The sequence below is a fragment of the Lepidothrix coronata genome, unplaced genomic scaffold (assembly GCF_001604755.1).
Source record: "Lepidothrix coronata isolate B3197 unplaced genomic scaffold, Lepidothrix_coronata-1.0 Scaffold41, whole genome shotgun sequence".
Taxonomy (NCBI): domain Eukaryota; kingdom Metazoa; phylum Chordata; class Aves; order Passeriformes; family Pipridae; genus Lepidothrix; species Lepidothrix coronata.
In genome coordinates, this window is record NW_016690221.1 from 5,758,895 (window position 1) to 5,785,521 (window position 26,627).

The following is a 26,627-nucleotide window of genomic DNA, read 5'->3' on the forward strand; positions in this document are numbered from 1 at the left end:
TTGTGAACATAGGTAAAGTCAGATAAGTGCTGAAACAGAAGATGCTTAATAAAGAACTTCGCGTTTCAAGCATTGCGCGAGGTTACGTCACACGAATAAATATGCACTGTGTAGGCGGAGAATATTTATTAGGCGGGTTCGTGTAATGTAAATTTTACGGTATAAAAGACGTAATTTTTTTTTACCGCTTGGCGCGCTTGATTTGCGGGAACCTCCACCCTGCGCAGAATAAACAACATCTCTTCTCCAAACCAGACCCTGTGTGCTTACAGAGCTCCCACCCCCGGCAGCCCCGGGGGCTCCGCCTCGCTGGTGCGGTCGCTGCCGGGCTGCACAGCCCCGGACCTGCCCCCGGCCGGACTTTGCCCGCAGCCGGGACGGACCGGGCGCTCCGGGGTCCCGGCACCGCTCACACACCGGGAACGGGGCTCCGGGCGCTGCGCGGCGAGGAGGAAACGCCCGTCCCGTCCCGTCCCGTCCCGTCCCGTCCCATCCGCGGGGCAGCGGGCGGAGGGGCCGGGCCGGGCCGATGGGTGCGGGCGATGCGCTGTGCGGGCCCGGGGAGGGCCCCGCCGGGCCCCGGGTGAGTGACCGAGTGACCGCGGCCCCTCCGCCGGGGGACCCCTCCGGAGCCCGGCCCGGAGTGCGGCTCCCTGGGGCAGCCCTGGACCCCGCTGCGGGGGTGTGAAGTGCGAGCGGTGAAGTGTGTTCCCGTGGGTGCGGGCTTTGCTTCCCAGGCACAAGTTTTCACCCAAACAGAACAGCCCGAGTTGTTCTCAGTTACAGTGAATTTGATGAGTTGCGTGTGCTGTGCTGCTGGAAGGATGTTCGAATGAGTCTTGTCTTTGGGAATTTTCCGCTGAAGGACCCAGTACAGAAATACCTTTAAAAGGGCTCTAATTTTATCAGTCTGGGCTCTCACAGATTTCCATCCCCAAGATTGATAAACTCCCATAATAATTTGTGAGCCATTATCTGTTTCCTCTTTCCATCACGGTGATTGCTTTCCTCAGCCTTGCTCTGCAAGCTGAAGGAAAAAATAACCTTACCCGTTTATGTACAGTTGCCAGATAAGATCCAATATTTGTTCAGTCAAAAAGTCACAAAAGGTTTGTACAAACAGCTGAGGAAATGCAGTTCATGCACTAGGACGCTTTTTCCCTCCTACTCTCCATTTCACTAGTCATTTCCTGTTGTTTATTATGATGGTTCCCAAATGCTGATCATCTGTTTAATTCCCAAATTACCTTTTCTCATTCCATTTTCATTAACTTACCTGTCTTTTCTTTTCTGTCTAGTTGTGATACATGTCCTTTCTTCGGCATCTTTCACTTTTGCAATCTTTTTTTCGTCCTGCCTTTCTACTTCAATTCCCTCCAAACTACTATAGCTGAGTTTGTCTCTGTTGCCAAATGTTTTTTACATTTGAAACCCTAAATCAAATTCCACTAACATAGTAGATCTCAGCTGTAGCATTAGGAACCTGCATTAGCTGTGAAATTCTGTGTACATTTGCTTTACTGTTTCACTTCTGTGTTATTTCTGTGACAGGACTGGAATCAGACATGGCATACAAACACCTCAGGATTTACCTGGTGCTTTGAGAGCTCAGTCATCACCTGGATCCCTTGTGCCTATCTTTGGATCTGTTTTCCTTTCTACTACCTGTACCTTCGACACAGGAACAGGGGCTATATCAAGATGTCCCGCATCTTCAAAACCAAAATGGTCCTTGGATTCATTCTGGTGATACTGTGTTTTACTAATGTTTTCTTCATGCTGTGGGAGATAAGCCAAGGAATCCCACGGGCTCCAGAGTTCTTCATCAGCCCTGCTGTGATGGGAATTACAATGGTAATTCCTCCCCTGTCTGTCTGCATGTGGCCAAGCTTAGCCCTCCGGGACAGATCTTGTATTTCCCACGTTTCTCAGTATCTCTGAGCACAAATTTGGCTGATGGGGAATAGAAGGCCCACAAGCCATGGCTTTGGAGTTGGGGCAGACCACTGGAGCTACACCTACAATACAGGGCTCTGTGGGCAGAGCAGACCTTGCCTGTTGGCCCACTTGTAGTTTTATTATTTGCCCTTTCTCCAGAGACATTCTTGAGTGCAAAATTGCACATAATGCTGTTCAGTTTTAGCCTTTTAGGAACAATACTACAGCTACTACAGCTCTGAACATCTTGAAGTGTTTGGACAAAAACTGATCTTTTTTCTGTGGTACTAATTAATTTGATAACAATGTTTGGCATTCCATTACCAGGTATTTATGTGGACAAATTTGTACCTCCTCACAGATCCTTGCCATGTTCCTTACCCAGGCAGAAAGAATGATGGGCATCCAGTCTTCAGGGGTCCTGTTGATTTATTGGCTGCTCTCATTTGTGGCTGCAGTTGTGATGTTTAGTTTCAAAATTCAACATGCCCTGGAAAGAGTAAGTGAAATCACATATTTTCAATGTGCAAGGGTATGAAGTCTCTAAACAGCAGAGCTGGTTTTGTCTCATTGTTGCAAGGGGGAGAACAAAATTCCTCTCTTAAAATATGTGCTGAGAAAAATGATTGCTGACACTATATATTTGTTCATTTGGATGTTTATGTGCAGCAGAGTGCTTGCTGGCACATCTGAGACTTATTGTTAGTGGCCATTTTCCTCAGATGAACAGGCTTCTTTGCAGTCACAACAAGGAATAAACAAAAGTTTGTTACCTGTGTGTTTTAAGTAATAGGGGAAAAATATGCAGCCATGAAACAAAATACAGCTGGGACCTTGCTTGTTCCTGCTGTGTTGAAGGCACAAGGCTGCTTGTTGATATAACACTTGGCAACTTCTTGCTACCAATACACTGTTCCAAAAATATTTAGACTTTTCCATTGTTTTTTTCTCTTTCTCATTCACAAAATGAATTAAAGAGCTCTTCATGGAGCCCCTTAGACACAACATTTATAGTAAAACTTAGCAAGTGCTTTATTATATCAACAACTCACCCCACTGGGTGAGCAAGGAGCTTCTATCCCTCAGAGCATTCAAAGTTCCCTGAAAAACGATGGAATGTGGACATCTGACTTGACTAGAGTACTATGAATCCTCACAATAAAACTGTCACTATGAATAATAAATGTGTCTTATTTAGCATTTTCTGAGCTTCCAGTTTCAGGAGTTATCTATTTAGCTCTACACAACTTAAATAAATGCACCTCATGCTTCAAACCAAAACCCCGAGCTTATGGCTGGTAGAACATGAGAAGCCATCTTTCTCTGCTGATTTAACATGATGGTTCATTTCCTCATTCTCACCAATATTCTGTTTCTTAGGCCTTCCTGGAAGACCATTTCCACCATGTTACAGCTTTCCTTTATGCCAACCTGGTGCTAGGAGAACTTGTGTTATTCTGCTTAGTTGATCACCTTCCCTTCTTCTCTAAAGATGTCAACAATCCTGTAAGTATAACATAGCTTTTCCTAACGCACTGTTTCATTGCTGAAACAGGATTTTAAATTTATGGGCATACACAGGAACACGAGTATCTGGGTGATGTCAGGTGCATCATTCTGTATAAAGGCTGATGGTTTTAAAAGGTAACTGGCAGAATTTGATCTATCTCTGTATGTTTTTCAAAACTACAAACCTTTTATCCATACTCATGTTTCTTGTCACTGAAACCAGCAGACAGGGCTCCCATTGCTTCCCCTGTTGTTGCTCTCCTGTGCAGCAGCACTTGGTGGTATGGGTATGACAAATTTCTGTGCTTAAGAAAATAAATGTCTCTGGGTATGAAGAATTATGTTCTTTTTTTCTTCTATCTGAGAAGTTATTCGAAGTCAAATTCTCCAAAATCTCCCAATCCCATTGATCCTCCACAATACACTTACTCTGTCTGGGTCAGTGAATTGAGGGGTGGGGGTAACTCTTTGATTGCTTTTCCTGGGGGAGCATAGAAGGGAATTATATTCATCTGACACTTTTCTGTATATAAATATCACACGTTTTCTCTTCCATCAGAATCACTGTCCAGAAGCCAGAAGCTCTTTTCTTTCCAAAATCACATACTGGTGGTTCTCTGGGTAAGAAAACACAGAAGATGTGGTTTTGCTAGAATATCAGAAAAACCCCAGCAGCATAAGAGACAGTGTAGAGGCAGCCAGCAGGAAATATCTCAGCTCCTGAGTTAGCTTACGGAGTGAGAATTTAAATTCTTTCTCCAGGGGTTTGACGTATTGTCGCAAGGTCAAATTATAAAAATTTCACTTACTTTTCTCGAAATAATTCAAAACATAAATTTGTGATTCTAGATAATTCTCTTCTACTTCCTAACTACCCTTCCAGTGCCCTCCCAATCATGAAATAGATCAGCAGTCCCAAAAGATCACTGCACACCAACCACAGCTCTATCTGCCTGCCAGACCTTCCTGTAACAAATGCTGGGCAAGGGAAAAACAGTGAAGAGGATATAGGCCCAGTCTGCTGCTGAGCATCCAGAAGTAAAACAATTACATTCCTTGGGCCTAATATCTGCTATGATAAGGTCTCATCTGGTTTCACTGAACTCAAAGTTAAACTAAACTTCGGTCCCACTGCCCAAGACTCTCATTATGGACTAGAAATTAGGGCTTACTTGCAAATCCTCATTATGTTGACAGAGGACAGCATAGGAATTTAAAGCAAAACCGCTGTTCCTGAACATTCATGTTTATTCTGGGACAGGACAGTCTTGAGTAGTGTTGTAATGCAAGTTAGTCCCCATGTGCTCACTGTGGTGTACTAACTTAATGTCCATCTGTTTTGAAAGCGTTACATGCACCACAAAACCTTCTGCATTCACCTGACTGCAGTCTGTGTGTTCTCCAGGCTTCTCTGGAAAGGCTCTCAGCAGTCCTTGGGGGTGGATGACTTGTGGCCAGTGAGGAAAGAGGACTCCTCTGAAGAAATTGTTGCCTGGGCAGAAAGAGAGTGGAAGAAGTGTCACAGCAGAATCCAGCAGTGAGTACTTGTTCTAGAGAGCACATCATGGGCTCAGCTGGGCAGGTCTAGGTGATCTAGCAAATACACTCACAGGTGTTGGTGTGTGAGTTCCTTTGTGCAAAATCTGATTTTAAGTGTTAAAAATTGCTGGAGAACATCCTTCCATTTCTGGAAGCATACAACTAATTTCTTTGTGAGAGGGGTCACTTTTTGATGAGCATTTATACTGAACATGGTATGAGACCTGGTGTAAGATATTTAATGATTTTTTGGAAGCACAAGATTCCCAAGCTTTCTACAATTCTAGCTAGCTTTCTCATTGTTACTTTCTTCAGAGAAAGGGAGTCTGCTACATTTAAAAAGGGTCAGAAGACTGAAGCTGGCATAGCAGAAGCTGAAGAGACAGAGGCTCTCCTGCAATCACAGCACAGTGAGAGCAGGCCCTTACTGAAAATGTTTTGGAGCATGTTTGGAACCTATTTCCTCCTCAGCACTGTCTGCTTAGTTATCTGTGATGTCTTCATGTTCTCCATCCCAAAGTTACTGAGGTATGTGCATATTTATAATATGTACAAGACTGCTGTGTTCACGAGCTCAGAGGTGTGTATGTCAGCACTCACAGAGGTGGGCAGGCACACACTTGCCTTTTGAAATCTCTTGTAGCTGATGAAAAGAGCTGAATTGTCATTTGAGCTTAGCCCACTGTCAACTCAGGAGGAGAAGTCACCAAACCACTGTCTCCACTGCTGTATTCCAACAGTGGAAAGGACAGGATGCACTAAACCATGTGACAACTTTACTAGAACAGGAGTTATTTGTTGGTTCTATGTATCACATCATTTGCACAAGGCTGTCAGCCCCTTGCTGTAGTCTGAAGGCTCTGTGTTCCCTGACTAATTACAAAGAGCACAGCTGTACATCTTAAGAAGCTTTGTTGGTCAGTTGGCATAATGCTTTGTGGATTGTATTGGTACAATATAAACCTTCACTATGGTATATTTTCAAGTGCAAAATCCCTTCTTAATCATTACAACTAAGAGAAGTTCTGGAAATGTCAATGACTTCCTTAGATTACAGCTACCACTTTGCATATTTCCGACAAATTCATAAAATTCAGGAGCCATCCATAACACTGAAAGTGAGGTCTCCCCTGAGAAGATGCTGAGATCAGAGGTTGTTACAAAACCAAGAGTGGCTACATGTCAAAAATCAGGGTATTATATGATCTAGGTTACTCAGCAGGTTTTTTTCCAGTTCTTCTGCTATTTTACTGATAAACCTCTCAGACAGAATACAGAAAAATCACTGCTATTTCTGCCAGTTTGTTTTTATGTGTCTGATATTTCATCAGTCCTTCGTGGATTCAGCAACATTTTGCCCCTGTCTTGCAGCCTTTTCCTGAAGTTCATTGAAGATCCAGAAGCCCCCAGCTGGCTTGGCTATTTCTATGCCTTCACTATGTTCCTTTTGGCTTGTCTCCAGACTCTGTTTGAGCAACGCTACATGTACATGTGTCTTGTTCTGGGGTTGAGACTGAAAACTGCAGTAACAGGGCTTGTGTACAGGAAGGTGAGTCTGTAGCTTCCTTTTTAGTTTCCTTTTTTTTTTTTCCTAGCCCTACATTAGTATTTACACCATTGTTGGTACAATGTTTCTAGCAATATCAGGATGTCACTCTGTGCTATATTCATCTCTGAACAGTATATGGGAGGTACTTTATAATTTACTTTTCAGATCTTACCTCTGAAGAAAAAGCCAAGAAAAGGAAAGAGCAAAATTCAACATAAAGTTTCTTATGCTGTAGATGATGGTTAGGGAAAACAGTAAATGCTTCATCCTAAAGTGAAGTCACACGCAGCAGCATGGCTTCAATACCTAGGATTTGACATCTTCCTCCCTTATTTGTCTTCTTTCTTTATGAGGAAAAGAAAGTTGTTTGACTTCTGGACCAAAGCTGTTGTTTGATGATGTCTTTTCTTTCCTCTCTACCCTATCTAGATCCTACTTATGTCAAATGCCTCAAGGAAAGCAGCAACCATAGGTGAAATTGTTAATCTGGTATCTGTTGATGTCCAAAAGCTAATGGATCTGATTATCTATTTTAATGGGACCTGGCTTGCTCCTATTAGGATTATCATCTGCTTTGTCTTCTTGTGGCAGGTAAAATATGACTACTTATCAATCCCTTTCTATTTTACATATCCAAGAAAAAAGGGGGTTTCAAAATTCTATTCAGAGCTTTCCTGGTTGGAATAACCTGAAGTTGCCATACTTTTCTTAGCTCTGTAGCACGGTGCATTCACTTTTCTTTCTGGAAGGTGCTTTTACTGGTATAGAATCCTTACCCAATCCTTCACTTAACCTTCTAACTTGTGTATTCAGCTTTTTTTAAGGAAAAGACTGTGAGTATGGTTATTCTGAGCAGACTGATAAACTTCTGCCCTAAATTTTCCTCTGTCGCCTTACTTTTCAACCAAAAGATGGTGTCCCAGTGCAGGCTGAAAGTCCAGTTCCAGCTCCTCGGCATAGTCCAGAGCATAAGGGGGAATGGTCTGAAACAGCAACTTGACACAATTCATCCTGAGGCCTGATTACCACAAGACCAGTGCAACAGCGTGAAGCAAAGTTCCATGACTTCAGTTACATTCAAAAAGAGTATTGGATACACTGAATTTCATAGGTATCAAGGAGTTTAGCAAGGAGAAAGCAAAACCTGAATTAGGAATAAGGGATGGTAATCTAAAAGATCCATTTTTAATCAGTGTTATGATATTTTCTCAGCAGTATAAAGCCCTATTTCTTAGTCCCTATTTTTGGCCATACACCAAATGGAATTATGAGCACTATGCACACAGCCGGTTCACAGGAGCTTTCCATGGCCTTTGAGACCTTCCTTTGCTATCCAGGATGGACTCTGCCTCGTGCCTAGCAGGATACTATGACCTTGGAAAAGTAGTAGCCATGGTGAAGACTGTTGAAAAGTCATCATCCCTTTCCTAGTGATGTTAAGCAGCTGAATGTGGTCTCATGTAGTTGGAGCATAATTAACCCTGTTGTTTGCTACTGTTCATAGACTATTTGTATAGACAGTACTTTTACCTCTCTGTGTAGGCCACCACTCACCTCTCCAGCCCTGCACAGAGATGGATCTAACCCCTGAGAAACACGCTCTCTGTTTTGATACACAAGTCTTTACAAACACTGGTATCCAAGAGTTGTACCTAGAGTATGTGGCATGGGATAATGCCACCATTTCATCTCACCTGTTGATGTAAATTCAGACAAGAAGGGTTATTTTTGCTGCAAGAATAGTTTGTTGAGGGTTTGGGTTTGTTTTTTAACCAAAACCTGATATTGTTTCGGATCACTTACTTAAGCCAGCCACAAGATGTCCTCGTTAACGCATCCAAGGACACGGGAGGAAACAGGAATGGCTGGAATTGCCAGGGTACTGCTGGATCACTTTCAGCACTAATCTAGTTCCTAACAAGGAAGCAAATAAATTCAGCGGAGCCTGATGACAGGAGTTCCCCTGCCTGGATGGTTAACAATCCACAGCGCTTAGGGAAGCACAATTCCCAGGAAAGGCAAAGGCAAGATTAGAGCAAAGCTTTAACCATGAGGGATGTTATGCATAAGTTCAAGTAAGAGGGAAGGTAAGCAAAGGGAACAGAAAAGAGTAATTTCTAGTCATCACCAGAAATTCTTTCTCTTTCCTTTTCTCACCTGGCAGCTTCTAGGGCCATCTGCCTTGACTGCAATTGCTGTATTCCTTTTTCTTCTGCCTCTGAATTTCGTGATCACCAAGAAGAGGAGTCAGTTTCAGGTACATTTTGCTTCATAAAAAAAGAAATTGTTTACTGACATATGTGATGGCTTAATATTTATTAGTCATGCTTACCATGATGGTCTGAAGGAACATAGGAGGATTTGAAGCCTGCAAAGCTTCCTAGAATTTAGACTAAGCTCTTGCATGTTCAATCTTTTACCATGTTTGCCCACCTTTTCTGTGTTTTTTATGTACTGCCAGTAAAAATAAAGCTCTGAAGATGAAAAGCAGAATATTTCCCAGCCTGGAAGATTCATAAGCAAAATAGTACACACAGATCAACTGCAGGGAAATTTATTCAGGACTTAGATGCAGGAATAAGGTATATTTTCAGAATAATTGCACCATTAAACTATCAACCTATTAAACGAAATAACACGAACATTTATTACAGGAGACCCAGATGAAACATAAAGATGAGCGGGCCAAACTCACCAATGCCATTCTCAGTGACATTAAAGTAATCAAACTGTATGGCTGGGAGAACACCTTCATGGAGAAAGTGCTTGGGATCCGGAAGCAAGAACTTCAGGCCCTTAAAAGATCTCAGATTCTCTTCTCAGCATCCCTAGTTTCTTTCCATTCATCAACTTTCCTGGTGAGTGGATCACCTTCCTGCATAAACCATGTGCTATTACTTCCATTTCTCTTTGTACAAGTCCTCCCTGGACAGATTTTCCTGTGGGAAAAGCTTCTCCTGTGGGATAAACTAAAGATTATTTCTGCCTGGAGGAGTTGGCGGTCTCACGGGAGTTGCTGAGCCCCAGTGGAATGAGCCATGCAGACATTTACACTGTCCTAACAGTTCCATGGACAGGTGATCTGGTCTGGCACTGTGCTCCAGGCAGCCCGAGCCTGCTTTGCAGGATCCACTGGGAGACCTCCAAGCCAGACAGAGTTCATGGCACAGTCAGTAGCTGCACAAGCCACATTTGCACTTGCTGTTGCAGCTCAGCCATGTGTGTTTTCAGTGGGAAACTGCTGTGCTTTCACCTTGTTGAGGCTGCAGCATGAAAACTTCCTTAATGCAGAACAAATGTCAAATGATCAACTTGATACTGTCACCAATATGCAAGACTTTTGGCCATGATCCCTGCAGAATGGGTACTGTGCACAGAGGTGGTAGCCTGGATTTAACTAAACAGGTTCCAGAGTCTTTAGGAAGGGGCCTGGCACCCCTGAACCATTCTCTTCCCTGTCTGAAGCAAATGGTTTGCTTTCCCTTTGCTCCCTTTCAGATTGCATTTGTCATGTTTGCTGTCTACACCCTGGTGGATAACACACACATCCTGGATGCTCAGAAGGCCTTTGTGTCTTTAACACTGATCAACATCCTCAACACTGCACACTCCTTCCTGCCCTTCTCCATCAACGCTGCTGTCCAGGTTAATTGCAGGCTGTGTTCCTTTTCCTTTGGCTGTAAGGGGTTTTTTTACATATCACCATTAACAGGTAAACAGAGAGATTCCTTAGGGCTTTGCACATCAGCCATTTAATCGCTATTCTGAAACAGTGAAATGCAAGCACTTGCAAGTAAACGTACTTTGTCGTATTGTTTTTCAGAAAGACTCCTTTCACTGACAAAATAGTCAACAAGAATTATTCATAAGTCTTTTGGAACTCATCACAAGCACCAAAAGACCCCAGAGGTGCTTCCAGTTCTGTTTTTAATTGCACAAATCAGAATAGATGGAGCAAAATCTCCATAGGGGATCAGTGGAAACCCTGCTAGTCCAGGCCAGAGAGGAAAGCAAATCATTGCCCAGTAAGATATAAGGAAATTAATTTCCCTCTTACATTTTAAGGCTGTCACAGCTTTTCTTGTACAGAAGCAATCACTGGGAAATTGCAGGATGAATTGGAGAAAAAAGCACCCATTTCACTGAACCAAAAGCACCATGAAGGATACGGGCTTTTTGCTAAGCTAAGTGGAAATAAAGGCAGTTAACATAAGGAAGAGCTGCATTTGGCCATCTAAGCCTACAACACCTGCAACATAGCAGATGATCTAAGTGTTCTTCATGTTGTGTCTGGGGTTTTGCTCCCCTTCTACTCTAAATCCTGTTTTCTTTTGTGTGCTGCTTCATTTCAGGCCAAAGTTTCTTTAAACCGCTTGGCAGCTTTTCTGAGTCTGGGACAACTGAATCCTGAGAGCTCATGCAGAAGCACTTCTGGCTGTGGTGAGCTTTTATGTTAGCACTGTTACCTTAAAAGAGGAGTAACTTCTATTGTTCAGCTTCTACTCAGGGTGCTTACCATAGTCAACAGAAAAATATTTGCCCCTTACTGTCACTTTATCTCTCAGGTCTATTTATTTCTACCAATAAAATCTAATCTGGTAATGTATGTCTTTTTTCATACTTACGGTTCATTTTATGTAATATACACACTGAAACATAAAATCATATAACTAGGGATGTTTCTGTAGCACCTTTTGCATTTACAGGTACTGTATTTCTCTTCATATTTTAGCACAGGCAAGTATCACCATAAGAAATGGGACTTTTTGCTGGAGCAAAGAAACTTCTCCTTGTCTTAGAAGGTACAGACTTACTCTTAGTCATCTCTCAACTCTGTAGGGCCAGTGTGGAATGTCCAGAGGCTTCTGAGTTCACTTCATATTTAATGCTGAATTCTGAAAATTACAAAGTCAGACAAAACATAATCTTGGTCTTCTGTTTGGGAGCAGATAAATGGGAAGGTGCCTGTATCTGGATGTTGCCTTAATCTATGGAGGCTGTTTTCTTTACACAGTTTTCTTGTTCAAATATGAAATTACAGTAGTTTAAGTCAAAAAAGTAGAACAGATGGTATGCAGGTATTATATATGGCATCACTAGATGCTTATTTCAACAGGCATTGACATTTTTGAGAAGAAACTATGTTGAATAGTGCTGATGTTCAGGAATGTTTTATATCCAATGCTTTGGGCTAGCTTATCTCCAGAGTGGGGATCTGGGTCTTGGATCTGGGTTTGAAACTCAGAGGGGGATGTGGATCAGACTTTCTGGTTGGAGGGGTCTTTGAAGGGATGAAATTAGGGTGGTTTACTTGGGTACATTTTTATTGCTTCAAGACAATAGCAAGAATTTTGATAATTTCCTCTTCAGAAAGTGCACCTAAAACATGATAAGAAACTAATCTTTTCTCCATAGGATAGATCTTACCGTGCCCCAAGGCTCTTTGCTTGCTGTAGTTGGCCAGGTGGGTGCTGGGAAGTCCTCCTTGCTGTCAGCATTACTTGGTGAGCTGGAGAAACTGGACGGCTCCGTGACCATGAAGGTAAATTTTCCCCTGAGCATTTGCTTCTAATTAGGCTGTTTTCAGGAACTGTAAGGTATTAACCAAGGCATCAGGTACTTGATAACAATGCATTTACTGCTGAATTTTAACAAACGCTGTATGTATCAGTCCACATTTAATTATCTGAAGGTGCTGAAGACTTTGGAAATAGGAGCTGAAACATTGCTTCAAAGATCCAGTTCTATTTCCCACTCTGACAGTGAGCTGAAATGTCATCCTGGTAAATCTCATTATGTACTTGCACCTCCTCTGTATCCTCCTCTGTCAGATAACAACAGTGCAGACTCATATTTTGCAAAGCCCTCTGAGACCTATCAATGGTGATGATCATTCCAGACTTCTATAACTCAGAGAGCTTTTCTGCAAAGATGGGTTCCCACAGTGTCAAGTTGAGTTTATGGAGAAGATTACTAACATTGTTCCACTTCTATAGGACACTGCAGCTTATGTCCCCCAGCAAGCTTGGGTACTAAATGCTACAGTGGAAGATAATATTCTTTTCGGGAAAGAGATGGATGAAACATGGTTCAATAGAGTGATAGATGCCTGTGCACTGCACCCTGATTTGGAGAGCTTCCCTGCAGGGCAGAAGAGTGAAATAGGAGAAAAGGTACTCATACTTAGGTTTATATTTTGGCCAGCTTTTCTTTGAGTAGCTACAACTTCAGGTGTCCTGCTTAAAACACCTACAAAGAAATTAAACTTGCAGAAGGCAGGTGCTCGGTGATTTCTGGAAAGTTGGGCCATGATCTAATTTAATTTAAGCCCACCTCCTGACAGTTAACCTCACCAGAGACATGAGAGTTGTTAAAGACAAAAATCAACAAATCCAGGCCATTCTGGGATGCTCTTTTACAGGAGAGAGGAGTTGCTCAGGAGACTCTACCTCTGCAAGAGCCCTATTTGGAGGGAGGAAGATGCACTGGTTTAAAAATAAGGGAGTCATAAAACCTCAGCACAAAATGGAGTCAACAGCTGACAAATATGCTGTAGCTGTGGAATAAACAGAGTCAATACATTTTTACAGGGAATAAATCTGTCTGGAGGGCAGAAGCAAAGAGTGAACCTTGCTCGTGCCGTGTACCAGAAGGCTTCGATTTACCTGCTCGATGACCCCCTCTCAGCTGTTGATGCCCACGTCAGACAGCACATTTTTGAACACATTCTTGGACCCAATGGTTTACTGAAGGACAAGGTTTGTGTTATAAATCCTGAACTCTAAACAATTGCACAATTAATCTCATTAGCAGAGCCCCTGAAATGTTTCCAGTAAGGTGGGTTACTCACTTTATCAAAGGCTCCCAGACTTTTTTGGTAGTGGCAGCAGTGGAATGGGTAACCCCTTCAGGCCACACAGCACCTGCAAGTCCTGCAGGGAACCTCACCAAGGAAGAGTAAGACTGTCTTTATCCTCATGCAAACCACATGCCTATTTCCAGCCTTACTTCTACAGCAAGTTTACTGTTGTTTGGTCTTCTGTCAACATTATCCTTCTCTCTTTTTGAGAACTGCTTCTAGCATAGTTAGGAAGAGCTGTCTGATCTCTTCTAGCAAATTGTATCATCATAACATCTAATCCCATCACTTTTGAATAGTTCAGTGGCACCTTTACAGTTCTTATCACTTAAAGTTCAGTCTTAAAATCCACCTTAAACACTTCTCTTCCATTCCTTTTGCAGTGGTGGTGTTTTGTTATTCCTTGGTATTTCTCTGCTTTTGATCAATCTGAATAATAGATGTGGTTATATAAGAAGGGATGCTAGAGCAGCTCTATTTAATTCATGGTATAAATTGCCTAGAAATACTTGATTCAGTTTCACATTATAGAAGGAACACAGGTAATCTCTTGCATTAGAAAGTCCAGTTATAACAGCCATGCCTGACTATAAATACCTTTGTCTTCATGAGCATTGGTTGCAAGTATCAGAATATAATTATTGTATTGAAACAGAATGACTGGCTATGAAGAATGTATCAAACTTAAGGAGTACTCAAGGGGCTTGATTTTATATTAGAAATATAGAACATGCCAACTTATGTAAGGGGAAATTACTTTTCTTATGTCCTCTTCTACAGCAAATACACTCAGAAATGTAAATTGAAAGGAGCTCCACTTTCATTCCCTTCGGGCTGATCAATTTTTCAGCCATGAATTTGATTCTGAAATACTGATATCACTGGCAATAAATGTGGCATACTCTGCAATTAACATCTTCCTACTTAAGACCTTCAACCAGAGGGGAATCAATAACATGGAATTGGTCAGTGAGTCAAGTAAAAGGTCCTCCAGCACACCGGGTGCCAGCCTGGGACTTCAGGCTTCAGTTCCCATCCTCACTCTTAACACTGTGCACGACACAAAGCGAGTTGATTCACCCCTCCACTTCCAAGTTCTGCATAAAGCTGTGCTGCAAAGATAGACTTCCTCAGAGAGACAGAAGTGATAGGAATAAATAACAAAAATATCTCCAAGTTAGTAAAAATCATAGCTTGCACCGAGTACGTGTGTGTCTTCAGAAGCCAGCTGAGTGCAACAGCTCAAGTTAGCAGGGAAACAGCAGAAAATATGTAACTGTTCCCTCTTGATTCAAGCAGACTCGTGTGCTGGTGACTCACACAATCAACATTTTGCCTCAAGTGGACAACATTGTTTTTCTGGTGGATGGAATGATCTCAGAAACTGGATCCTACCAAGAACTTCTACAGAGAAATGGGGCCTTTGCAGAATTTCTTCATTCACATGTTACTGCAGAAGAGAAAGCATGTGCTGGTTTTCCAGGTAACCCAAATGAGTTGGAATCATTCTTCCTAGGTCTATCAGTCAATTGTTTCCTTAATATCACATTTGTTTTATTATGGAAATATGCCTGTCAAATTAGCTGCCTCATCACCTCCGAACTGGTCCTTGAATCCATCTGAGTAGACAACACTCATGCAGTAAACAGAATTACCCACTATATGTACTGTTTTTCAAGTCTAACCTTGATATTTCTACCCTTCAAAATCTTTCCTCCATATTACCAAGCTTTCAAGGACTATGCAGGACAAACTGAGATTCTAAAGCATTTAGAAAAAAATGTATTTATTTCACAGCTATAGGAGACACCAAAGGCACCATCACATCTAGAAATGGTCCATCTCAGGAGAAACTCTCTAGGTAAGCTTAAAGCAGTCTCAGACACTGAAGAACTTATTCCAAAAGCCCATACAAGCCTACTTGGAGGCTCTTACTGAGTATAATAAAGGTTTGGAGTTGAACTGTAAATTAATAACAAGAGCACACAAGCAAAACTCAAGAGCTGGCAAGAACCTGGTCTTCAATGTGGAGGTCAACTAACACTTTCTCCATATTTCACAAGGACCAGAACAGAGCTCAGATACAAGGCACGTTGATACACATGTTTGCTGTTCAGTTCCCAGTGGGGCTGTAAGGTCAGGCTCACTCCAAACCAGCCAGAGCGAGTGAATGCTTTAAGCCTTTGCTTGTTAATGGCTTGACAGAGCCCAGGCCCTGGGACAAACATGGACAATGACTGGGGTCACTCTGGAGGACTCCAAAAACTGCAGCCCTCAAAACAGGCATGAATATAGGGGTGGGTAAAGAGATCCAGCTTGGCTAAAAATTGAAAGGAATTTTGTTTTCTTAATGAAGTGGCAATTCAGTCAAATCATCTGCTGTGAGAAGGGAGACCATTCCTGTAAGTCAAGACTGTACCAGTGCTGCAGCCACCAAAGGAAGATTAACTAAGGGAGAGAAAACTCAGCATGGCAGGGTAAGCACAGCACCTTCCTGTAATGGCAAGGACACATCCCATGGGGTTATCACACTCATGGCAGGCTGGTCAGCTCCCTGCCTAAGCTAAGAAACACCTCAAAAGGCTGAGGCAAGGAAGATACCGTGAAAGGAAAGAAGCAGACATGGTATTCCAGTTAGGAAGAATCAGACATGGATGAGGGGTTTGTTCAGGGCACATTGTGGCAGTAGTAAAATGTGGAGAGGAAAAAAATAGCTGAGGCTAGTGGTACTGAGAGCAGATGAGACTAAGAAGACAGACACTCCAAAAGAGGCAGCTTTTCCTCTAGGGAAGCACAGCATTAGCCAGACTGGGATGTCCTCACCTCTCCTGATCAGCAGTTACTCATACAAGCAGTCAGTGTGATACATGACAGTTCTCCCTCACTCACAGAACACACTGCCCAACATAAGGAAAGCCCACTCTCTGCATTCCAGAAGTAGCACAAGCCTATTGCAATAACATCTATCACTTGAAAATAATCATTAACACCAGGATTTATTTAAGTATGGCTTCACTATTCATCCATGAGGAAAACAAAAAAAGGATTAACATGGTTGCTATGGCTGTGACATGTAACTGAGTAGATATGCCATAATAAATCATTCCTTATTTCAGAGCTGCTTTTTCTTGCTAACAAGCTTGATCCTCCCAACCTCTCCTCCTGTCTTTCCCCAATTGTACCTCACTCTAGGTCAATACTGGGGTTTATGCAGCCTACCTGAAGGCGACAGGCTCAGCCCTGTGTGTGTTCACCCTCCTGTCCTTCACCTGCCAGCAAGCTGTGTCGTTCTCTCGGGGTTACTGGCTCAGCATGTGGGCAGATGACCCTGTTCACAACGGGACACGACAGCACACGGAGCTGAGAGTTGGAGTCTTTGGTGCATTAGGAGTAGTTCAAGGTCTGTTTAAGTTGCTCACCTAATTCCTCTCTGTATTCCCATCTCCCTTCCCCATATCCAGGATGTTTTCTCAGAATATAAACAAGTGCATACCCACGGGTTTTCAGCCTTCTGGGCTTTTGGCACCAACCCTAAAGGTTTGGCACGGGACCTAAAACTACAGGTTCTGACGCACAGAGAGGATTTCTAAGGGATCTGAACAATATTTTCAGTGTTACTGCCTGAAATTCTACTTCATGGTATGCTAGAGGTCTTCTGTGCCTTTCAGCAGACCACGAAGAATAGTGTCTTCCTCTGTATTTCCTGCTAGAACTAAATGACCTGAGCCCCTAAAAAACATGCAGCAATGAAATAACTACAACATCCTTATTTTTCTATCCTGCCCCCTTGTATCCAACATCATCTGCATATCTTTCCTCCCCTTATCTCTTCTCATTCCTGCAACATAAATTAATCATATCAAAGTGCAACTGGTTGCTCTTCTCCATGCTGAACTAAATCTTGGCTTAGGTCTTTTGTGTGTAAAGAGAGAGAGAAAAAGAGGAACTTCTGGAGTTCTACATTTCTTTATATCTTTCTCCTTAAAAAGGGCCACAATTCCTTTGGTCATTCTCTTTAAAAATAAAAATAAAAAATATCACTGAGAAATTTAAAGTAATTCCAGTCAAGCTCACTTTGTGAGGAATAAATAATTTGTGTTGCATGTTTAAGTTGCTGAATCCATCAAGCTTGCTTACAAGGTCTTGGCTGCCCTGCAACTACCCTACAAAAAGGGCAGCTTAAGCCAAGCCTCAGAGCTGCAGGTAATTCCTACTAAAGAGAAAATCAGCTCCTTTCACTGGTGCAATGTTCACAGTACTAAGTAGAGATCATGATCTCACAAAGGAGAACTCTAAGGTGGATTGTTCAGACCTTGTAACAATAATTTCTTTTCTCTTACAGCCCTCAGCAGGTTTACCTCCACAGCAGCAGTCCTGCTGGGTGGCGTGTTAGCCTCCCACCAGCTCTTTCTGCAGCTGCTGAGCAATGTCACTAGATCCCCAATGGTCTTCTTTGAGCAAACACCCATTGGAAACTTGCTGAACCGCTTCTCCAGAGAAATGGATGCTATTGATTCTGTCATCCCTGACAAGCTGAAGTCCTTCCTGGGATTCTTGTTCAACTTACTGGAGATCTACCTTGTGATTATAGTGGCTACACCATGGGCAGCGATGGCCATAGTGCCCTTGACTGTTCTTTATGCTGCATTCCAGGTAGGAGCTCACAGAGGTACAGACAGGAGAGGCTGGAGCAGTATGGCCATGTCCCTGCAGAAATCCTCCCTCCATTTCTTAGGAGCAGAGGCATGCAGAAACTAGTTTCATCATTTTAAATTGCATCCAAACAAGAGTAATGTCAGTGGCTTTTCCCACATCACCTCCACCTTCCAAAGCTTTCCAGAGCCCTCACAAAGAGGCTTGTGCTTTTCTGATGTCAAATCCTACTTAGAGCTATGTTCCTTGTCTCCATTAGTGTAAATTAAATCATATCAAGACCAAAAAACATTTTTCCTTTCCTCCAGAATTGCTACACTGCTTTTTAATATATCCATGTATCCCATGCAGCTCTCCCATTGGGCTCTGAAACCCCAAATGCTTTGCCAGCTAAGACTGAACACGAGGGAAGGGCAAGTAAGGGTGCAACTCCTCTGTTCTCCATCAAGCAAAGGGCTCATCTACAGGAGAAACTGAGTGTGAGTTTAGAGGTTATTCTGAGTTCAGAGCACCCTGGCTCCTTTCCCCCACCCATGAGGTTATTCTTAATGAAGACAGGACATAACACAGGTAGAAATGCTACCTCACCTTTTAAGGGCATCTCCTACCTGCACATTAGGTTTTATAACACTAGGATAGAACGTACTATTGCACTTGCTGAGGCCTTCCCAAATTTTCTGTGGAGCACCTCCATGGAGACATAAACCTTCTAATGGCTTCCCTTTCCATTTTCCCTTGTGCCAGCACTTCTATGTCATCACCTCCTGCCAGCTGAGGCGTATGGAGGCCGCCAGCAGGTCACCCATCTACTCCCACATTTCAGAATCTTTCCAAGGGAGCAGTGTGATCCGTGCTTACAAGGACCAGGAGAGGTTTATTTTGAAGAGCAACTTTCTAGTGGATGAGAATCAGCGAATATGTTTCCCTGGAGCTGTTGCTGACAGGTAACAAATCTGCAGTGTTTCCTTGCATGGAAAGCAGAGTGGAGACGGTGCTCTTGGGGCTCGGGTGGAGGTTCACAGATGAGGCAGTGGTGCAGTGTTTTAGGGGTAGAGTGGCCTCTGTCATGTCCTGCACTGCACCCTCACACAACCAACATGCTCCCAGCTCTGTTGTGTGGCCAGGCACAGACACACACATGCCAATGCTGCCAAAGGTACCACCTGGTGCCCAAAATGCAGGAAGCTGTAGCATGTGCCTGGTGAGGCCCATCACCCCATTACAGTGTGCACAAGGCCTATAGTACATGCAAAACCCATCAGAACACAGAGCTATGAGCCACCAGTCATGACATGAATGAGGAGTACCAGAAAGAGTGAGATATGTTAGACCAACTCATCCAAGAAACCATATGCTGGCTGCTCTTTCCAACAGGCCTTGGGGAAAATCCTAGGAGAGACCATAAGCCAACCAGTTCAGACAGACTGTAGCCTTTCAGGAGCTCCAAGGTGGCTGGATAAGAGAACCAGCATCCTGTACTCCCAGCAGTTCCACAAGTGTTCTATAAAGTAATCACACATTGCACTGGGAGAAAGGAAAAGGACCAGCAACAGCCCTGTACTCTCCTCCTCTTGTAGGTGGCTTGCTACAAACCTGGAGTTTCTAGGCAATGGCATCGTGTTGTTTGCAGCACTATTTGCAGCAATGGGCAGAACACATCTTAGTCCAGGAACTGCTGGCTTCTCCATCTCATATGCTCTTCAGGTAACCCAGTGCTGAAATGCCTGCCTTTTATCAGAAGTAAATGCATTTTGATTTCTAAGAAATTGTGAACTATTTCTGTGCCTTTCTAGATGCCCTTTCCTACCAAATCCTGCTGTCATTGTCGAAACCCACATTATCTGGAGCATATGACCCCTTAGGGAACAAACCTCATAAACACATGCACAAGGCATCTTCTTCTCCTGCACCTGAACTCATATTTAAGTCGCAGCAAGCCCTGAGCAGCTGAAGCAAGGTCTTCAGCATTTGTCTTACCTCCTTGTAGAGTAGTTACACAATAGCCTAAGAAACAGCTACACTACCTTTTAGCATCCAAGTCAGCAGCATTTCATTCTCTATAAACTTGCTGAAGGGGCTATGAGAGGAGCTGGCTACGCTCTTTAACACAGCTTTACAAGGACCCATGGTTATTTTTTAAGCATTTTAAGGTTTTCTGATGCAATTTAATTTCTGATGTAATTAGATGATGAGTAGGTCTTTATAAATAAACACTAAAATAAATATAAATAAACTGGGTAACTCACAAGCACAGGTCAAGACTTATTTTATCTGCCCTAATGCTTCTTTCTCGTTTTGGTAGATAACTGGTGTTCTGAACTGGATGGTGCGCTCCTGGACAGACATAGAGAACAACATTGTTTCTGTGGAGAGAGTCAGAGAATACCTGGGCACTCCCAAGGAGGTACCTGGTCCACTACTGCCCTTACTAGCAGGGGTAGAACATCTCTGCAAACTAAACGAGTAACTTTTCTGTTCCACATGAAGAAAACTCTAGTTTTCCCCTTCTGAAAGCCAGTCATTTTTCCTTTAAAGAACTGCAGCATTTGGGTTTTATCCAACTGACTATAGAGTTGTTTTATAACCTCTGATCATCATTATTTCCTTAAGACAGTTAAGCACTGGATTGCCATTAAAATAGCTTCACTTGGTAACACTCATGGAATGAGACATATTTTCTGCCCATATTTGGAGTATTTATTGTGCGACTTCAGATGCAATCTCTGATAACTGATGGCTGCTAGATAGCCTTTTAGCCTCTCAAAGTCTCCAGTGCAATAATTTTTGTTCTGTAATCATTAAAATTCCATCTCCATATGCTGCCCTGAGAGACACTTTCACAGGCCTGTTTACAGAGGCATATAAATCTTTTTTTATCAAACCACTCACAAAGTCACAGCTCTGACAATGCAAATAAATGTTCATCCCCATTTTCAGTTGAGCCTCAGCATCTTTGCATAAAGTAAAAAGTCAACATCTGCAGTATGAAAGTTAGAAGCCTTTTTGCCTTTTGGAAGCAGTAAACAGACTGGGGGGACTTGGCACAGGGGTCTTCATAAACCTCCCATTCCAGTATGGCCACTTGATTGGTAATTTAAATCAGCTTTATATGTTGCTGTTTGTTTTCATCTGTTTAGGCACCCTGGACTCTGAATGGCAAACCTGAAGGTCAAGTTTGGCTCACTGAAGGGAGGATTGAATTTAGAAACTATAGTTTGCGATACAGGCCAGATCTGGAGTTAGCACTGAAACATGTCAGTCTAACCATCCATGGGCAAGAGAAGGTAAGAAAAGCCACTTGTACAACAAGTGTGAGCAGAGCTGGGCAGTGATCAGAGCTGGGTGGGTACTGCTCCTGCCCCACAACAAGCTACAGGAACTTGGAAGCTGAAAGCTGCAGTTAAGCCTGAGCCCATCTTTCACACTGCACATTACACAAAGGAGTGTTTCCAGGCTTGCTGCATACACCAGTCATTCTTCTGAGTAAAATTTAATTTCATACCAGGTTAGCAGAGTTACATCAAAGCAATTTCACTTTTAATTCTAGTGCCACATGAAGGCCCTGTTCTAACTGCTGCCTTGTAATTATGGTTCCCATCAGAGGCTTTCATGATTCCTTTTCATACAAAACAGTTACAAATTATACATTATTCCCTCTAAGAATGTATTGCTGGACTATGTGAACCTTGAACAGCCCTAAAAATCTGATACATGCAAAGCTGTCTCTCTTCAAAAGGCCAAGAGAAACTACATGACAGGTTTGTCGAACTGTGGAAAAACAATCAACATCAAAACCAAAGGCTTTCCACTGCACTTTACAGATTGGCATAACTGGAAGAACAGGAGCTGGGAAATCTACTCTTGCTGTGGGATTGCTGCGATTGGTGGAGGCTGCAGAAGGAGGGATTCTAATTGATGGACAGGATATTGCTCAACTAGGTCTCCATGACCTAAGAACCAAGATAACTGTCATTCCCCAGGTATGAAATTTGTTTCCAAAATCCTTGAGCAGTAAGTCTTGAACGTTTAGGAAGGGTTTACAAAGGTGCTGTGAGAGGAGGGGCATTCTGAAATTTCAGAGTTGGAAATAACCTGTGCCATGCTTGTTTCCCATTCAATATAATATTAGTCACAGATTCCCCAGCAGGGAAGACCAGAGAGCTCGTTTTTCTCATTCATTTCAGGAGTTGTTTGTACTGTCTCTGTGCTCAGGATCCAGTTTTGTTTTCTGGCTCTCTAAGAATGAATCTCGACCCACTAAACCAATACACTGATGCAGACATCTGGACAGCTTTGGAACTGACTCAGCTCAAGAACTTTGTTGCAGATTTGCCAGAGCAGTTGGAATATAAATGCACTGACCAAGGGGAAAACCTAAGGTACCTTATCTGCAGAAAGACAGTGGCAGAGCAGTGCTAGCCCCTGGGCTAGGAGAACAGCTAGTTGGATAAGGAGGCTAATTTTTTTTTTAATTTTTTTTAATGGTGTCCAGGCAATTTGCATTATTGTCCTGTTTAGCAGGATGAAATCAAATCATAAGACACCAAGTGAGATTTGGTCACTGTGGTGGTTTGCATTTGTGCAGTACTTAAAACCCTGGAATCCTGTTCCAAGTGCAGATCTCCTGGGTGCCATAGTAATATCCTCCCTTTGTTTCCTTAGGCTGTTTCATGCTGTTACCTGCCTGCAGTGCCATCAGCCTCAATCACCCTTCCAGAGAAAGGGAACAATCACCTTTTCATTACTAATTTCAAATTAATCATGTATTCTGACCCCAGGGAAAAGTGACTACAGCTCTCAGTTTACCACCCCTCTTCTTACTTGCAGCACTGGTCAGAAACAGCTGGTTTGTCTGGCCAGAGCACTCCTGCGGAAAACCAAAATCCTCATTCTAGATGAGGCCACAGCAGCAGTAGATTTAGAAACTGATCTTCAGATTCAGTCCACCTTGAGGACTCAGTTCAAAGACAGCACAGTGTTAACAATAGCTCACCGGATAAACACCGTCCTGGACTGTGACAGGTAAGATCTTCAGCCACATTCCTGGGGAGGAGGGAAGACACAGGCAGCCTGTGTAACTAAACACACCACACAGTGTTAGTGAACAGCAATTTCATCTCTGTCCCTTTCTTGCTTAACTCTCCAAGCTTTGCTTTAGAGATTGTAGGATCTCTCTTGAACCAGCTAAGCACCAATAGGTTAACCAGAGATTACTGACTGCCACATGATACACTTCATGCTGTGTCATACTCCTTTTCCCCCACTGACAGTGAAACCATGACTGCAGCTCTTTGCGTCATCCAGAAGTTGTGAAACTAAAATACCCATTCACAAATCTTATTCCAGTCTCAGTTGCCAAAAAACCCTCCTCTTAAACTCAGTACTTGTATAGTCACTCATCAGAAACCTCTTTCTATCCCACTACTGTTTCCCAGCTGAAAAGCTGTTGGAAAGCTTGGTTGAATAATCAGCAAGTACTGATATTTATTTTAAAACTAAGTAGAAACAACTAAGTTTATCACAGCTGCTGGTGTATCCCCAAACTTACACTTCTCTTCTAATGTTCACAGGATTTTAGTCTTGGAAAATGGTCAGATAGCTGAATTTGATACTCCAGAACACTTAATAGCTCAGAAGGGACTATTCTACAGACTGATGGAAGAATCAGGCCTTGCATGACTCACTTATGGAGTATCCCACAACGCCATCAGTATCAGGAATAATTCATCTCATAATTGAGTTGTTATCTTGGTTTCTGTCTAAAATGCCTGACACTCATCCAAAGCTCGTTTAAGCCATAACCACAGTGAGTAGATGAAAAGGGATGACTTGAGATACATGTTATTTCCAAAAGAAACTTAGAAATTCCATTTTCATTGTTTCCATATACCAAAACCTCACTTAACTGTTGAAAATGAGCCAGTCAGGACTTAAATGTTTTTCTGGTATAAAAGCAAACAAGCCAAAAGAAAAAAGGCCACAGCATTTCCAGTTTATTCTATAAATGGAGCCCAAATATCTGCCATACTTAAAGATTATACAGATTACTTTTAAAAGCCAACAAGATTTTATGGACAGCGAGGAAGAATTTAACTGGTAGCAACCAAACTTAACTGTTTGCAGTTTATCCAAAGCTTGAGGCAGAACAAATGTGGCATTTTGTTGATGTCTTTAGGACTGCTTACCTGGGCGCTGTTTTTACACAGATGTGGGCTCCAAGGCAGCAGCTGGAGCTTGTCATCCAAAGTGCACAAACACTGAGGGAGGTGGGAGGGAGGAGAGGAAGTGGGATGCCTGTTGTGGCAGCAGGGGATCAGATCCATTCCATCTCCCTGTCAGCTGTGGAGGCGTCCTGAGCCATCATGCTGTGCAGAGGGTGACACTGCCTGCAGGAACAGAGCCAGTTTCCACACAGGTTCAAGGATGCAGGACAGGAACTTGGCTGGCAGTGGGGAAGAGAGCATTGCTCCTTCTGCTGAAGGCTTGGAGCAGCCCTGCCAAATGCTGGAGGTCACAGCAGAGCATGACCAAGCGTTGATACCAACATTTCCAAATTGAATTTGGCCACGAGGAATTTACAAGAGAAAAGTAGCAATGATTCACCTGTTGACCTGATGGTTCATTCCTGGTTTTCTTCTGGAGTGCAGGTTTACCTCCTACATGTGGTGCCCTGTGCTGCAGAGCCTCTGGTCATCTTTCAGGTGCTACTTCAACAAACCAAATGGCAGCTGACAGAAAAACCTTCCTGGGCTTCCCACAGTGTCAAGGGGCTGCAGTCAGAGCTGTCCCCAAGTCTCTCCTCAGGAATCACAACACAATAATGTGACAGACAAATATACACTGTGAGATACTGCTGTTTACTGTGACTTTTGTTACAGCACTTCATTTTCTAGAGAGCTGAAATAAAAATATAATCAAGTGTTGAAGTGGATCTCTTCAGTAAGCTAAAGTAAATACAGCACAAAAAGGGGTAATGGGGGAAACAATGGGAGAGTTCAGACTGCCAGAATCGACTCAAAAAACCCACCAGTTTCTTCTCCAACAGCTCTTTGGTGGCTTATGCACCCACATTAAGAGCAGTTAAGGGTTTCTGCTGGACAAGTGCCTAAGATAATGAAGTGTAGTGCCTCCTGCCATACTGGTGCTCAGGTACCAGGAAAGAGGCAATTTTTTTCCCTCTACTTTCTCCAAACTTTACTCAAGGGAAGAGACAAAACAATTCAAAAACTAGATACAAGGTAAGAGCTAAATGAAATTGTGTCATCTTCATCAAAAAGGAAACAAAACAAAGAAGAAAACCATGGAGTTAGGCTTGCACATTCTCTGTAGGAGGTAAGAACCTACCCACCTACAGAAGCACTACTACCAGCAGTGAAGGTCCTCCTGGTGGGCAGATAATTCTCTCTTCACCAGGAGGGCAACTGGAGGACAGGAACAGGATGAACTCAGGCCATGTCACAACAATCCATTTCAGGGAAACACTGCTGTGCAGGAGCTGGATGAGGTGCCCAGCTCACATCCTGCCCAAGGACTAAGCTGCTCACTGCAGTACATGCTCCCACTGCAATGCCCACTCCCTGTGTCCCAGATCTTTCAGAGCTGGCATTAGCTTTGCTGCATGAAGGAAAATATGTGACATCAAGGCATTTAAGGAACATAAGTGTCTGCTACGTGACTCTGAGCTCAGATGCTAAAATTCCGTGCCACATCCCTGAATTTATTCCAGCAGCTGGAGGGACACTCAGCACCCTGGGCTGCACTATCACTATTCCAGGCTGGATGGCACCAGACTCCTTGCACTGGAGGTCACCAGCCATCAGGCTACACTGTGGTGCAAGTGTCCCAAGGACTAAACGAGCATTTGGTTCACACAACTCGTACCAAAATGGAAACAGATTAAATGAGGAAAATCTAGCAGTTTTAATGCCAGATTCTGACACCTTACCTTGCAGGGAGTTGTACCATTTTCTGCAGTTGACCCCAGTAGCACTGAGTGCTGTCCCAGCTGCAATAGGATCTCACAGTTACACTGCTCCTACCTCAGGGTACCCCAAGTATGTTTATGATGCTGCTCTTACACAGGTTCTGTGGGAAGAAGCTGCATTTGTTCAGCTGCCTGTGTGCAGTGAAGGTTAGTTCAGACTGATCCTCATCATACATATTACACTTTTGTTCAAGTTACATCCAGATAAGATACTCATCATTTTGTGAGAACAGACATTTGGAATCAGGATCATGAATCAATGCAGCAACAGCACAAAGCACTGACAGGTATTTAGGGCATGTAGAAAAGAGTCTCTACTTGAGAGCTAGGGCAGAACAGTTTGTGCCAGCAAGTGTATAAATATATAAAACTGGGAGAACAGTGATGTGTATTAACCACCATAGCACTGAAAAAGAACAAGACTGAAGCACACATGAGTAGCAGTCTGCTGACCCCTTGCTGCACTGTTTAGAAGGTTATACTGCAAAATACAGTACTTTAGACATACAGTTCCCCAAATGATCACAAACAACCCACGAATAGGACAGAGAACATTCAGTGACACTTCTCAGAGTACCCAGTTTAAGATCACAAAT

General features: G+C 43.0%; 1 protein-coding gene and 2 long non-coding RNA genes across 7 annotated transcripts; 1 reads left to right on the forward strand and 2 right to left on the reverse strand.

Moving 5' to 3' along the window:
- The first annotated feature begins 514 nt into the window (after window positions 1-514).
- On the forward strand, window positions 515-24,978 carry LOC108496579 (multidrug resistance-associated protein 6-like). 5 transcript variants are annotated; one of them, XR_001874518.1, is made up of 31 exons: window positions 515-583; window positions 1,552-1,854; window positions 2,300-2,437; window positions 3,319-3,444; window positions 4,007-4,068; window positions 4,853-4,984; window positions 5,302-5,514; window positions 6,358-6,535; window positions 6,965-7,126; window positions 8,700-8,792; window positions 9,190-9,393; window positions 10,034-10,180; window positions 10,888-10,975; window positions 11,268-11,337; window positions 11,951-12,077; window positions 12,532-12,708; window positions 13,126-13,293; window positions 14,694-14,877; window positions 15,192-15,255; window positions 15,751-15,871; window positions 16,587-16,794; window positions 17,737-18,047; window positions 18,792-18,991; window positions 19,625-19,751; window positions 20,350-20,451; window positions 21,185-21,331; window positions 21,869-22,027; window positions 22,260-22,426; window positions 22,875-23,069; window positions 23,618-23,853; window positions 24,695-24,978. XR_001874518.1 is itself a non-coding variant. In XM_017813413.1 (30 exons), exons 1-30 carry the CDS (start codon window positions 530-532, stop codon window positions 23,724-23,726), a joined length of 4,536 nt encoding a protein of 1,511 aa, XP_017668902.1. In that variant the 5' UTR covers window positions 515-529; the 3' UTR covers window positions 23,727-24,978. The 5 variants fall into 5 exon arrangements, 4 of the variants coding, with proteins under 4 accessions (XP_017668902.1, XP_017668905.1, XP_017668906.1 ...); XM_017813413.1 differs by having other exon boundaries at window positions 23,618-24,978; XM_017813416.1 differs by having other exon boundaries at window positions 15,198-15,255; window positions 23,618-24,978.
- LOC108496582 lies at window positions 2,331-4,937 on the reverse strand. Its single transcript, XR_001874519.1, has 4 exons — window positions 4,827-4,937; window positions 3,877-4,064; window positions 3,633-3,747; window positions 2,331-2,428 (listed from the first exon to the last, which is right to left on the reverse strand). It is a non-coding gene; the product is annotated as an uncharacterized LOC108496582 (long non-coding RNA).
- Window positions 8,260-11,738, reverse strand: LOC108496584. The gene is made up of 3 exons (XR_001874520.1): window positions 11,350-11,738; window positions 8,693-8,802; window positions 8,260-8,449 (listed from the first exon to the last, which is right to left on the reverse strand). It is a non-coding gene; the product is annotated as an uncharacterized LOC108496584 (long non-coding RNA).
- Window positions 24,979-26,627: the final 1,649 nt, after the last annotated feature.